This window comes from Dermacentor albipictus, chromosome 1, assembly GCF_038994185.2.
Source record: "Dermacentor albipictus isolate Rhodes 1998 colony chromosome 1, USDA_Dalb.pri_finalv2, whole genome shotgun sequence".
Taxonomy (NCBI): Eukaryota; Metazoa; Arthropoda; class Arachnida; order Ixodida; family Ixodidae; genus Dermacentor; species Dermacentor albipictus.
Genome location: NC_091821.1, coordinates 380119107 through 380133412, shown reverse-complemented (window position 1 = coordinate 380133412; position 14306 = coordinate 380119107). Strand labels below are relative to the sequence as shown.

General features: G+C 45.1%; 1 protein-coding gene across 3 annotated transcripts in view; it reads right to left on the bottom strand.

Annotated features, from left to right (window-relative positions):
* Positions 1 to 14306, bottom strand: part of LOC135900284 (sodium-coupled monocarboxylate transporter 1-like) — a 53150-nt gene that overhangs the window by 34484 nt on the left and 4360 nt on the right. For all 3 annotated transcript variants that reach the window (XM_065429733.2, XM_065429731.2, XM_065429732.2), the window contains exon 2: positions 8391 to 8456. In XM_065429733.2, the coding sequence (XP_065285805.2) occupies positions 8391 to 8456 (66 nt within the window). The remainder of the gene's footprint in view (positions 1 to 8390; positions 8457 to 14306) is intronic.

The following is a 14306-nucleotide window of genomic DNA, read 5'->3' as shown; positions in this document are numbered from 1 at the left end:
GCTACTATTTTTTTCTTTATCAATCGACCTTCTTGAAGATCCCTTCTGGCACAAAACGTTATTCCAGCTCCTTAGCGCGATTATGTGTACAAATGGCTGTAAGGTCGCAAGAGTAACCTTCTATAGCTTTGAAGCTACTAGTGAACATTCGTTCACGAAGTGCGCTTTGGTGTTGTCTTCAGATTAAGTGAGATTCGTGCCTTATGGTTTAAATGACATACAGTTGAAAACCAGCATTCTACTAGAATAACCAATTGACGCACGTACTGACAAGTACGTGCGTCAATTGAAATTTTGCACGTTCCTAGAAGTCGTACCCAGAGTTGCAATGACCCGCGAATCTAATTTGAATAATCACCTAAGCGCACTATTCGGCTAATAAGCAACGCAGCCGTACGGACGTGTGAACATTAATACCTCGCCCATTTTCGTCAAGCCTCGGCGAAGACACGCGACACGCCTGTTCTAAAATGCAGCAAAGAAATTCAGTAATTCATTAATTCAGCGATTAACTAAATGTCAGCGCTCTAATAATTTCACAGAATGCCGTGGCTTCAAAGATCAATGCACTTCATATTCGCGTTATAGACGTATGAAATAAACTCAGCAATGAAATAGTTAGTGTCATTTTGTAATCAGCTGAGATATCGCACCAAACTGAGGTGCGTGTTACTTCGTGTCCGTCGCTCCGTACCACCCAAGTGCAAATGACAATTGCGCTAGGTGCTATACCACAACGATCTGCAAACAATTTAATCGCAATAGCAGATAATAATGAAGAGACGACCCAGCGTCCCTCTAATTACCATGAAAGTTATCTAAAGGCGAATGCCGCTTTCGTAAGAACACAAAGGAAATCGCGGTTGAATCTGAGCCACTTCGTATGTATAGCCGTATAGTAGCGATAACGGTCAAGTGAAACCAATACGATAGGAAGAGACACTCCGTGAACTTGCGTGCATTTTCTCTTCGTGTTCTGTCTTTAGCGGCAATCGTTCAAAGTTCCAGCTGACATTTATTACGAACACAGGGTTTGAGCATACCTCTTCGTGCTCGTGAAAGGAATTTCCTCCATTTTCATTGTCCCTATTTAACTTGCCCACGAAGAGGTGATCTCTATCGCTTAATTAGCGTAAACCGTTGGGCATATTCGTCATGAGGCCTCTGCGCGTCCTCAACAATTCGTCGAGGCTCCACGGCGCATAAGATTTGTGAACACTTATCGCTTCTTTCATTACGCACAATAAAAAGAACATGCACGGCGATGGGCGTTTTCTCGTGCACAGAATAGAAAGGTTTTGCGCTTACTGCTGTTCTATTCTTTCACATATTTCGCAGCAAGATTGCATTTTCTTGTCCGTATCGTTCAACGTATAACACTTGACGTCCTTATACTCGCCTGGTATAGAAGGAAAAAAAATTCTGAGTTGCCTTCGTCTAGGCATCTTGTGGTAAGTGCATGGTTTCCAAAACGTGGCTTCTGTGGAGTCACGTGGTCGCTTCCGTCGTTTGCTCTACAGCAAAGGATTGCCTTCGATTATGAGGTGGTCTAGTTGGTCGTCCGTGATCATTGTAAAAGCAACACACTTGTTTGAGTAAGTAAAACTCTTGCTTTGGCTAGTTGGTTCATGTTTGTATGAGTAAAGGCAAGGCGCAAAAGATAAGGACTGAAGGACACACACGACAGGTCCGGCGCCTGAAAAAAAAAAAAAAAAAACTCGAAGGGCGCCGGTCCTTTCGTTTGTGTCCTTCTTCAGTCCTTGTCTTTTGCGCCTTGCCTTTACTCATTCAAACACTTGTTTGAAACACAGCCGAACACTGTACATCACAGGAGCACGAGCGCTGTCTCAGCGCTCGTGTTTGTGTCGTTTAGTATTCGTCCGCGTCTCAACAAGTGCGCTGCCTTTGGAATGGTCATGACCTTCGAGGTGCGGTATCCCTGGGAGGTTACGATGAGGACATTACGAAGGGCACAGACGAAGGCACATTCGCCATTTTTTTCTTTGCAAACCAGGCAAGTATAAGTGCCACAATTGTGCCGCGCCTTTTACACTACGATATAAGCCAGACAGCCGAAATTCAAGGAATGGAACACGCCGAGCAATCGAGTGATGCTCGACTCCTTGCGCAAGGATACCGAGCGAATAATGTTCACCCATGCTGGACACTGCGGGGACTAAGCCGTCCGCCAGTGCACTCTCGCGAACGCAAAAAACGTTCGAACGATCACGTTTGCCCATGCCGGTGCCGTGCCCCAGAGACGAACGGGAAGCCTTCAACAAGGTTAGCCCCGCGGAGAGCTCCGACGAGCGTGCGACGCTGTTACGAAGCCGAAAAGAGGGAAGCAAGTTCCTCCCACGCCTGAGTATCCACCACATCAGGTTGCGCTCGCATCGAAACGTTCGCTCCATCTCTTGTCGTCAGTGGCGTAGCCAGGCGCACGTGTCCCCACCTTCTCCCCTAAATTTGCCTTAGTATGTAGCCTTGCCAGCCCTCCTCCCACCTTCCTTCCCGTCCCCGCCCTAGTCAAGTGAGTGTCTTTCCCCCCGACCCCCCTGACCTTCAAAAAGAGAAAGAGAGAGAGAAAGAGAGAGCTCCCACCATCACGTATGTGTAACCCGGGGAAACCGAACTTCATGATGTGCGCCAATAACCGTGCGGATAAGGCGAACGTCAGGCGAAGCGATAAGGTCGAACGTCCCCACAAGAGAGACCACCTATAAACTACGTTTCCAAACAATCGATTTCATTGTTCTCTCATTATTTTCCACCCTTCATCGTGAAGCACCGCTATCCGTTATTTTCGGGACCTGTACAACTCGGACGGACGGACACACGGTAATCAATGAATGGCCCCTGGAATCGACTCCGTGGAACTCGACGTGTAACTCTTCGAAGCCTGTGTAACATGCGAGTCCTGTAGCTCCCCTGCGTGGTTGAATATTAAAGCCGGTGTAGTGTAAGGATTATTTTCGTTCGATTCTATTACTTCTTTATCGCCCACCGTTCAAGTCCAGCCGATCTTGGTTGAGCAGGGCGCCGCTCTTATCACTGACGAAGCGCCATCTTTTTCAATGAAGAATTTCAGCTTTATCTTAGCTCAATTAAGATCGGTGAACGACAGCTGAAAACATTTTAAGCAAAGATTAACAGCACTGGCAGAAAGTTACGTGCCGAAAAATCTCTATAACAACTGACGGGCCTAATCCTTCGTTTACGAAACACCTTCGAACATTAAGAAACACGAAGCGTCCTTATAGGGCAGCGAGAAGGGACAGTCAAGCCTCATCTTGGGCGGCATACAGTGATTTTCTAAAATCTTACTGCACAGAACTATGCCCAGCCAAAGACAAATATTTTTCACGTAACCTGCCGTCGCTTCTAATCAATAACCCCCGAAAATTCTGGCAAGATATATCCCCAGATTCCACTGGGCACAATGTTGTGCTACATGATGATGACGAAGCCCTCTGTCTGACGCTGATTGTCCAGTAGCATTTATCAATTTTTTCACATCTGTTTTTGCGCAGGAAGTCTGTTCCAGTGTTCCCATAGTCCCTGACTTTGAATATCTTTTTATGGAGCCAATAGAAATTTCAGCAGATGGCATTTCGTCTTTAATAACTAAGCTCAAGTGATCCACATCATCCGGTATTGACAATATTAACTCAAATATACTGAAATATACCTTGAAAACTTCAAGTCAAGTTTTACGCCCGATCTTTAAGGTAGTCCTTGTCGTCTGGTGAACTAACCTTGGACTGGAAGATCGCTAAGATTTTCCCTGTATTCAAGGGAGATAACAAGTACTCTCCACTTAATTACCGCCTATCTCCTTAGCTTGCATCTGCTGTAAACTATTGGAACATATCATAACATCGCATATATACCGCCATTTAGAATCAAACGACTTCTTTTTTTTTTTAACCAGCATGGATTCAGAAAAGGCTTATCTTGTGACACTCAGTTGCCCGACTTTACAACAGTATTACACTCCGACATGAATAACAAACAGCAAAATAGCTGCGTGTTCTTCGATTTTTCGAAAGCATTTGATCGCGTCGCTCATTGTCGCCTCATCTCAATATTATCCGCACTCCGACTGGATTCATTAACTTTATCTCGACTCCGAAACTTTCTGTCGTTGCGGAAACAGTTCACTGTCGTTAATAAGCACTCATCGCTTCCTTCTGACGTTATTTCTGGCGTACCGCAGGGCAGTGTCCTTGGTCCTCTTCTTTTCTTAATGTTCAGTAATGATCTTCCACAAAACGTATCATCGCAGATAAAGCTTTTCGCAGAGGATTTCATTCTATACCTTACGATAACAACAGTTGATGACCATTTATTATTACAGAATGACCTTATCCTTGTCAGTTTCTGGTGCAGTACGTGGCAAATGACCCTGAACTCAGACAAATGTAAAGTGATGGCCTTCTCGCGAAAACATTCTAATTCTCGCTTTTCTTACGTCATAAGTAACACTATTGTTCCTCTGACATCGTCCTGTATATACTTTGGCGTTGAACTTACAACACATCTTTCCTGGAGTGCACTCATAACGTCTACCTGCGCGAAAGCCTCATAAACTCTGGGTTGTCTCCGACTGAACTTGCGTAAGTCCCCTGCTACAGTTCTTAAATTGGCATATCAAACTTTTGTACGCCCACAATTAGAATTTGCTTTCTCAGTATGGTTTCTACGTCAAAATTATTTAGTTTGCGCGCTAGAATCAATTCAAGATAGAGCAGCGCGCTTCATTACGAGTAACTACGACAGAACTTGCAGAGCAACGTAGATTAAAGCAGATATTTCGCTCCATACACTCGAAATTCGTCGCACGATAGGTCTTCTTTGCCTTTCCCATGCACACGTTCATGGTAATCGATAACATGTGTTGCCTCTTGAGGCACCAGCGCGCATGTCACGTCGCCTTAACAATAGCCATAGTTTCACGCGCATCTCTGGCAATACACGGTCATTTAACGCGTCAGCACTGCCACGTTTCATAACAGTATGCGGAATGGTTTTCCTGATAACATTGCGTGCTTAAGAAATCGTGATTCCTTTCGGGGAAAATTGCAAAGCTGCTTGTAGTAACGCTGTATGAGGATAGTTCTTTGACCTGCTTTCCCTCCTTGTTATTTGTACTCCCCTCCCCTCCCTCTATCTCATCTTTCTATTTCCTCTCTCCCGTCCCCCAGAGTAGGGTAGCCAACCAGACGCATTCCTGGTTAACATCCTTGCCTTCTCTCTTTATTTCCTCCTCCTCCTCCTCCGGTACTCGTATTATTTTATTGTAGTGTGTATGAATATACTATTGTGAATACGCTGTCTAAAACATACCCTGGACAAACATATTTGAACGTTCTTTTTCGTAAACTGTCACTGCCTGTATTCATATTTATATTTATTACGCCTGCAGAAACGCGTACCTTGTATCCCGCTTATTATACGCCCTTAAATGGGCCTGTAAGGTACTTTGAATAAATAAATAAATAAATAAATAAATAAATAAATAAATAAATAAATAAATAAATAAATAGAATCGTTCCGTTATCCCGACCCTGATCTCAATGATTCCGTAGCTGCATCATAGCTGTTGAGCAAGACGCCGTGCTTCGTTATCGCCCGGCTTGTTCCTCTCACGCGGAAATAAGCAAGAAATTAACATCATTTCTCTTCGCGTATGATCATACAAATCATGTCGTGCTTCTAAACAAGCCACGCAACGCGTATAGATAACTTTTTTCTGTGTCTCAAAAAAAGAAAGGAGGGTCTCTTAAGTTACACAAGTGACCACCCATTAAATAAGTTGTGTGTAAAAGAATAGCAGCCGGCTGCTTTCGTCAAAGCTCATCAGAAGACAAAACTACAAAAAAAAAGAAGTTTGCGAGGCTTTCAGCAAGTTTCCAGTGCCTAAATTCAAAGTGCGCAGATGTGCAAACGGACAAGGAAATGTAGCGAATGCCGAAACACACCGTCTGCATCATCGACCTGACGTCACTGTGTAACACTCGTGAGGCGCCGTTTAGTCTGGCCTCTAATTACGATGCGCCAAAGGTCGAGGGCAGTGGCAGCTAAAGCTAATGTCAATGTTCCATGATTCATTAGCTGAGTTTAACGCGTTGTTTCACAGACGGCTCCGACATTTCGCGCGACGAAATGCTCGCATGTCGAGGCGTTTCGCATATATTGGCGCGCTCGAGGTGGCCAGATGCTTTGGATATTTCAAGCCAGCGCGAGGGAGAATCGAGCACAAATAGATACAAGAAAATGCGGTGGCCAGGCTGTGTTTTCATGCTGTGCTGACAGCTGTTCAGGTGTCAGCTTGAAAGCTACGTTACATATACAGGGTGCCTCGCGTAACTTGGGCCAAGAATTTAAATATGAAAGGCGCGTCGGAAGCAAATTGAACCGAACGCATACTATTCGCAATAGCCTATATTAACTCAGACATTTCTTTTTTGTTTTCCCCATAACGTCCTTATTAACTAAGTTTAATTACGAAGCTTCTTAATTATCGGCTGAGAACCCCAAGTAGGATACGCAGATTTGTAGCGCACCTTCAGAAACCACCGATCGAGTTGTTTCCTTTACGATACGTGTTACGTATTCCTTTTTTCCCGGTTGCAAAGAAAGCCCGCGAAATATGAAAAAAAGCAACGTGATCAGTCTCGCGGGGGGGAGGGGGGAGAGGCAAAACGCATCCACGTGAAATTAATTTCCAGGCTGACACCAGTTCCGATATATTATTTCCAGAAGTGCGAGATGAAATACATGGGCGTTCCAGTTACCTCTGTGTTTCAATATATCAAATAGCGTTTCGTTAAAAAAAGAAAAGTGGACCAACAGTGCAAACTGGTGCCATTCTGGAAATTCATTCCAAGTGGATACGCCTGACAAATTCACCGGCCACAATTCGTGAATTGCAATATGTGCCTTATATCAATTAATTAGGATGTTAGTTAGTTATTTTTGTTAATTAGTTTTGCTTGTGTTTCGATTTCTTGTGCAAGTAATGTACGCCTATCCGAACAATCCAGCTCAACGACCATAATTGTTTTATCTGCAACGGGCGATCTTATTTCTTTTAATTCCATAAAACTTAAAAATGATCAGTCTACATTTCTAACGCCACGACTTAGCGCCGCTACCCGAGACGAAGAAGCAACACGACGAACCCCGCCATTAAATTGGTTTTATCCGTGTCTAAATAAACAAAGAGATTAACTCGAACAAAAATGAGAGATCGTTAACTGTGTACTCCTATACGGAAATGCTACTGTGCGCATGTACGCGTGCCACTTGATCAAACAATGAGTTTTCGTGTTAGTACACAAGGCAGCGCTTGGTGATAGGGACTGACCATGAAGGGTATCGCGTCGCTAGGCTCTTTAGAGCGAATTCTTTGTCCGTTCTCCTTTGTTCAGCTCGTGTTTATTGTCGCTGGTGGTCGCACGTTCACCGCCGATGCAAAGGCGCTGCGGTAAAGCGGTCGGACAGGAGAGCCCTCCTCTTCCTCTCCTCCCGCCCACCTCTCCCCTGTGGCTGCTGCGGGGAAGGGCTCCGGCGGCGCGAAAGCAAGATGGCGGCAGTCGGGTTTCCGCTCCGGCGCTCACGCCGTTGGAGACGACACCCACCCACATGACGAATCAATTTACAAGTGTACTGAAGCAAGGTGTGTGTGCGGGCTAGTTGACTTTCCATGATGATTTAACCAGCGCAAGAGGGGGTACAGAACACAAGAAAGGCGACAAAGACAAGCATAGTCGTCCTAACCGACCGCCACGGATGGGCTGGTTAACGGCTCTGTTATCTACGGGATTACGCAATGGAAGAACAAACGTTACAATTAACACTCTCACTGCAACAAACATGGGCCTTCAAACGCAACAATCATTAAAAAAAAAGCTAATAGCTTTCTAGAAGAGCTCGGCTATTCAATTTCGTTGGCAACCATCGTCGACGATCGCTGCACTTTTTTGAGTCTCAGCAGGCTATACCAGAAAAGGAAGCCCGTAAGAAAGACACAACTATGAAAGACGCGGAGGGGGGGCGACGACGCCCTAAAGTTCTCGCACTAGCTCGCCGTGGCGTCATGCATATAGAGAGAATCTGCTCGAGTGCATAAAATGCATTAAAAAATATGAAATGAAGGGTTACTTTGCCAGTATAAAATAATATCACGTTGCTGGCTAGCGTCTCTTTAACCTTATGCATGTACTTATATATCAGCGCAATAAAACAACAGCCAAGGCGCACGTAACCTGTCCGCAAAATGTTTTATATGGCCGTTCTACCGACAAGCTTCTTTCTTTCTCTAGCTTAATTTCTTTAACTTACTACTAGCTGACTGTCAAGCCTGCAAGAAGATAAGGTCAACTCACGTTCAAGACGAAGTAGCAGGCGCACGCAGTGACTCCGACCTTGTTCCCGAAGCGGAGCCGCAGGTACTGCGAATAATATGCGAAATTTGTTAACGTTGTGGAATGTATCTAACTGGCGGTTTCATAACAAAAATTTCTAGGCCAGTGCCTACGAACGCTTACTGTTATCGCGTCGGCACGAGGAACAATGGCTCGTGCAACTTTTGTCATTACGACGAGACCATAGAACATATCCTTGTCTACTGACTTTCTCTTGACGATGATAGACAGGCTTTGCATACCGCTTTAAGCCGACTAGACGACAGAGCCGTTAGCAGAAAAAAAAACACGAATTTGGAGGGTGCTTACGCTTCGCCTTTAAGAGTGGAATGCTATAGCACTCAAAGATCCCGCACTGCTTCTCACGCTTCCTGGCAACTGCAGCGTATCTAACTGCAGTGTTTACCCGAAAACGCTTGGGGAGAACGCTGTGCAGCGGGCTTCCTGGTAGAAACGCGGCCTCTTGCGTGGGCCGTGATGCGGCGGAGGCGAGCGCCATCTGGAAGTGTTTCAAGGAAACGGGCACGTCGCTCCGAGGCCTCCGAGATATCCACGCGCCGGCGCGCGCAGATGGCGGACGTCGTGGCCGGTCTATGGATAGTAGAAACGCTGGAAAAGGGGTTTTTTGAGTTTTCGCGTAGCATAATTATGTTTTCTTGTATAGTCAAATAAAAATCCAACGCTATCATGTGTGTACGTTGTGTGTAAGTCGTACTTTGCGATTTTTCTATGTATTTTAGCTCGAGAAATTCAGTTCAGTAACTTCCTTGCGCTGTATGGAGGGACTCGGTATGAGTGGTTTGAAAATATTTTTGCCGAAACGATGCCCGACGCTGCACGGCGGTCGCCGTTGCCTGATTTTCTGCGACACGGGGCCTTTAACGCTCTCACGTTAAAACAAGTCGCAAAATCGTAAAGTGCGCATTACAACCTACAGACATGATAGCGTCGGATTGTAATTTGATTATGCGAGAAAACGTAATTATGTTACGCAAAAATTAAAAAAAAAACTTTTCCAGCGTTTCTACCGTTCACAGAAGAGTTGACTGTTGGGCTAGTTGGTCGTCCATATTTGAAGTACTGAAACCGACTGGGCTCCGGCACCTCGCAGCAGCGGGACTTTCGCCGCATAATCCGAGTGATTACACTGCTTGGACGCAGGGACCACATTATCGATCCCTCTTGGACTTCATTAGATCAGAAAATTTTTTCCATTCATTTAATCATCCTTATTCACCCCCAACATTTCCATTAAGTTATCGTTTCTGTATTCCATTTATTAAGCACAAGTAATTTCCTCTATGTTGTCCTTGGTGTCAGTGTTTGTTGTCTCCTTATGATATGACAAATAAAAATCGGGCCCCTCGGTAAACCCCCTTTCTTCTCGTGCATTAACTTATGTGGTTTTACGAGCCGAAACCACGATATGAATATGAGGCTCTCCGTAGTGGGGGACTTCGGATTTATTTTAGACCACCGGAGGTTCTTTAACGTGCACCCAATAAAAACAAATTACGCGCCTAATTATAAAATACAATATTTAATGAATTGCTCAATGTGACTTTTCTGCTCAAATAATGTGCGTATCTGAGAAATCCATCCGAGGAGGTGGGATTGCGCAGTCTGCAAGATAGAGTAGTTGCTGCTGTTGTTCGTAATAGAGACTACACAGCAAAATACAGCAACGAGTGCTACTACCACGTGGTCTTATCGTTTCATATCTTCGTTTCTTTTTTTCATCTGAATACCACTCGGTTCGTGTCCTGTTCCCGACAGAAGATTTAAGCCAATGCTGAAGGAATCATCACCATTACAGCCTGTTGGCCAGCAACAATATATACAAGAATTTACGCACAAGGGGAACTGAAACAATTAGATTTTTGTACAAAACAAGATAGGATGCCTCTCGCGCCCAAGATGTTCAGTTCTGAAGGTCGCCAGCAAGGCCAATGCCACGTCGTTTTGTAGTCATGAACTATGGAACTTGAACTTGAACATGAACATGAACTTTGGAATCTATGAACTTTTAAAAAGATATGGTTATTATGAATATTGCATGCTTCGAATTTGAATCTGTGTACCGGCGCTGTTGAGGCTGTTTGATCGAATCAGAAATTTTCCTATGTGGCGGCTGTTGGACCTTCCAGGTCTCGCTGATATCATCGTATTGCGATGCATTACGGGTATTTTAGCATCCGTTTGGAATTTCAAACGATGAATCACGCATTAGTGTTATCTCTTTCACGTGCTTCATGCAGATGCGTGAACTTATACGGTTACTAGCATTTAGCTTGAATCGTAAATGTCTCATTTATAGTCGATTCACAATATAGCTTCGGCGCTGCTTGTTAAGAAAGACATGTGAATACAACTAGCAACGCGCTAATGAGGTGGTCTTCGGTGCCGGTTCCGACATCTCTTCGAAGCAGACGTCATGAAGGCTTCTCTCACGATATTCAAAGTGACTTGTTTCAAATGAGATACAGATAGAGAGAGCTTGCGTGGTTTGATTTGCATGTTGATTTGACTCGATATACTGATACGCATACTTCTTTATCTTCCTTCGGCCATGGTTTTTCACCGGCTAACAAATGTTAAACGTTATCGCTCGGCGCAGGACGCGATTGCATGTATCGGAAGTTTCTCCAATGTTATCGATAGCTCTATCCGTTGGCTGTTGCCACCAAACCTTTCGTAATCTGATTGTATGTTCGACGCGAATTGTTTAGTATTTTCTGGAAGCCACGCGGGCACCAGCAATTACACCGGAACCTTCGACTAGTCATGTACGAAAGCCGATGCGCTTTACCCGATGATCAGATTGTTGACGATACCCGCCGTGGTTGCTCAGTGGCTATGGTGTTAGGCTGCTGAGCACGAGGTCGCGGGATCGCATCCTGGCCACGGCGGCCGCATTTGGATGGGGGCGAAAACACCCGTGTACTTAGATTTAGGTGCACGTTAAATAACCCCAGGTGGTCAAAATTTCCGGAGTCCCCCACTACGGCGTGCCTCATAATCAGAAAGTGGTTTTGGCACGTAAAACCCCATATATTATTATTATTATTTTCGACGATGGCCGACTTTATTCGCCGCTATTGTGCTGGACTGTTACTTGGTTTGCTGGGCAGAAGTTCGCCCGCCAAATGGATAACTCACAGGTTTGACACTGCGTCGTCATATTGCATGACAATACAATATTTATGATAGTATATATAGCCAGAATCATGGGCGGCTACTGATAAAAAAGATGAGAAAAAAAAGTCGCAGTTTCGCCCGAAAGGCGAAGCAACGATTGTAATAGCAATCTAGTAGACAGCTATACGAAGTAAGCATATCAGTTGTATCGGCCGCATGAAAAATTAGGTTATGAGGTTCTACATGTCAAAACCACGATCTCATTATGAGGCACGCCGTAATGGTGGACTCCAGATTAATTTTGACCGCCTGGGGTTCTTTAACGTGCACCTCAATATACCTAAATACAAGTGTTTTTCATTTCGCCTCCATCGAAATATGGCCGCCGGGGCCGGGATTTGATCCCGCGACCTCGTGCTTAGCAGCGCAATACCAAAGCCACAAAGCAATCATGGCGGGTTTATCGGTCGTATAAACTTGAAACATTCGCTCACTAACTAAATTAACAAGCGTAGTGTCACGCGCTCACAAGCAAACATGAGCACATCTCACTCGATGGCTGCGAAAACTCGCTGTCAAAACGCTGGAGTGAGGAAGCGCGGCAGCAGCAACGAGCGAATAGGTCGTCGTGCTGCCTCTCGCTTCAATGCGAACTAATCGTCGAGAACACAGCGCACTCGAAGCTTTGAGCCCTCCGCTCGCACCTAGGCTATGTGCTCATCGCAGTTCACTTTCAAGATGGAGCCCATACGCAGAAGCCGCTGGAGCAATACGCCTCTCCCCCCCCTCCCCGCTTCCTCCCCTTGCGCGCGAGGTCGAGCCGCCATCGTGGGCTCACTATCGCACGCTTTCACTCGCACACACAGCAACGACGCGCGGCGACCATGTTGTCACACTTGGACTTATACCACGTGACTTCTACGGAATGTCACAGTGACGGCGACGGCAGAAATGCGTCTGGATTGTTAGAAACGGGCCTGGGAGGAAAGGGAGGAAAGCTGGGAGGAAGCGCTCCATCTTCCGTCGCGTGCAAGCCACCGGGGGAAGGGGGGTGGTGTTGTACTTCGGCAGCAATTGCGTACTGCACGACCGTCCGCGCCCCACCTTGAAAGGGATCTGCGTTGGGGGGCACTCTAGGCAGTCTAGGTGCATCGGCGGTTCATGCCTTTGTGCGTGCTGCGTTCTTGCCGCTCAGTTTGCGTTGAAGCGAGAGATAGCACGTCATTTCTCTCGCTGCTGCTGTCCTTCCTCACACCAGCGTTTTGACAGCGAGTGTCCGCGGCCGTCGAGTGTGGTGTGTTCACGTTTGCACGTGCGCGCTGACCCCATGCTTGTTAATTTAGTTAGTAGGCGAATATTTGCAACTTTATACGGCGGATAAAACTACTATCATTGCTTTGTATAGCTGCCTACTAATTTGTCATCGCAATCGATGCTTCGCCTTTAGGGTGGTACTGCGACTTTTTTCGCCAAGTCCTAGACGTGGGTCAGGACCCCTATAGGCTTTTCACAGAAATGCTTGCGACACTGCTCGCCCGCGACAAAAGCAAGCATTAAAATTCACATGCAACGCTTCTCTAAAGATCTAAAGTGTACAATAACAGACTTCTACCTGGCAGTATATCATTCTTGTTGCACAAGTAGAAATGTTAAGAGGAAGCTTTAGCTCGAGGACTCCCATCTATCCTATCTACTCAACATAGGAAAAAATAAATCGCTTTTTTCGGTGTCAGCACCAGTTTTGATTAGGCTTGTTGCATTTAAAGGAAAAGGTGAAAAACTAGTGACTGTGGCAAGCGAATCTTTGATATAGGCCGGCAGTTGCTTAATAAAATTTATGAAGCGAAACTATTAAGCTTACAGTTCTGTAACTCAGCAATGACAAATACTCGTCGAGAACACTGATAGGGCATTCAAAGATATCGCAGCTGGCAAATCTGCGATATCTCTTCTCGGAACTTCGTGCTTCTATCTTTTTTTTCACACTTAACAATTTTCGGCAATTCTTATAAAACAATTGAAGCACTAAACCGAAATTTCGCTTCTAACAGTCAATATAATTTAATTTTCTCTTTCAACGGCAATAAATTTCATTAAAATCAACCGAGGAGTTATGTCAAAAAAAGCATTTCTACATTTTACATGTATTACTGGAATCAGAGTTGGGCCCGAGCTAAAGCTCCCTCTTTACTACACAACTTAACAATTTCGTGCACCACGTAAACCATAATGTCGATCTTGTGCACTGCAGGTGCAGCGGTTCTGCGATATGGCAACCTACCTAAAAGTAACTGAGTCTTTAAATAATATTTTGAGTACGCTTGAGATCGGTTCACAAGAACATACAAGTCTGTTATTTAACGTATTTGAAAGGAATACATTAATTACGTTATTTAAAGTGACACTGCAGAGAGAAACGTTCGGCAGCAGGTTATACTCCTGTAACACGTGAAGGTGAAAGCTTGCTGCACACGTGGTAAAGGGTTAATTTATAAGATCGTAGGGTTCAGACTTCGCAAGGCATAACGAGCCGCTGTGTGAAGTGAACGTATTGCGCTGTATGTTGACTTTCTCAACGACACATGCGAGCACCTAGTTCATTACCTAATGCTTCTTTCGTTCTTTCTTTCGTTCACTCTTTCTTCCCGCCTTTATTTATTTATTTATTGTTCGTTCTTCCTTTCACAGCGAAGCTGTATGTGGCTAGGGTTCCATGCATTTTTGTTCTCCATGAAAAAA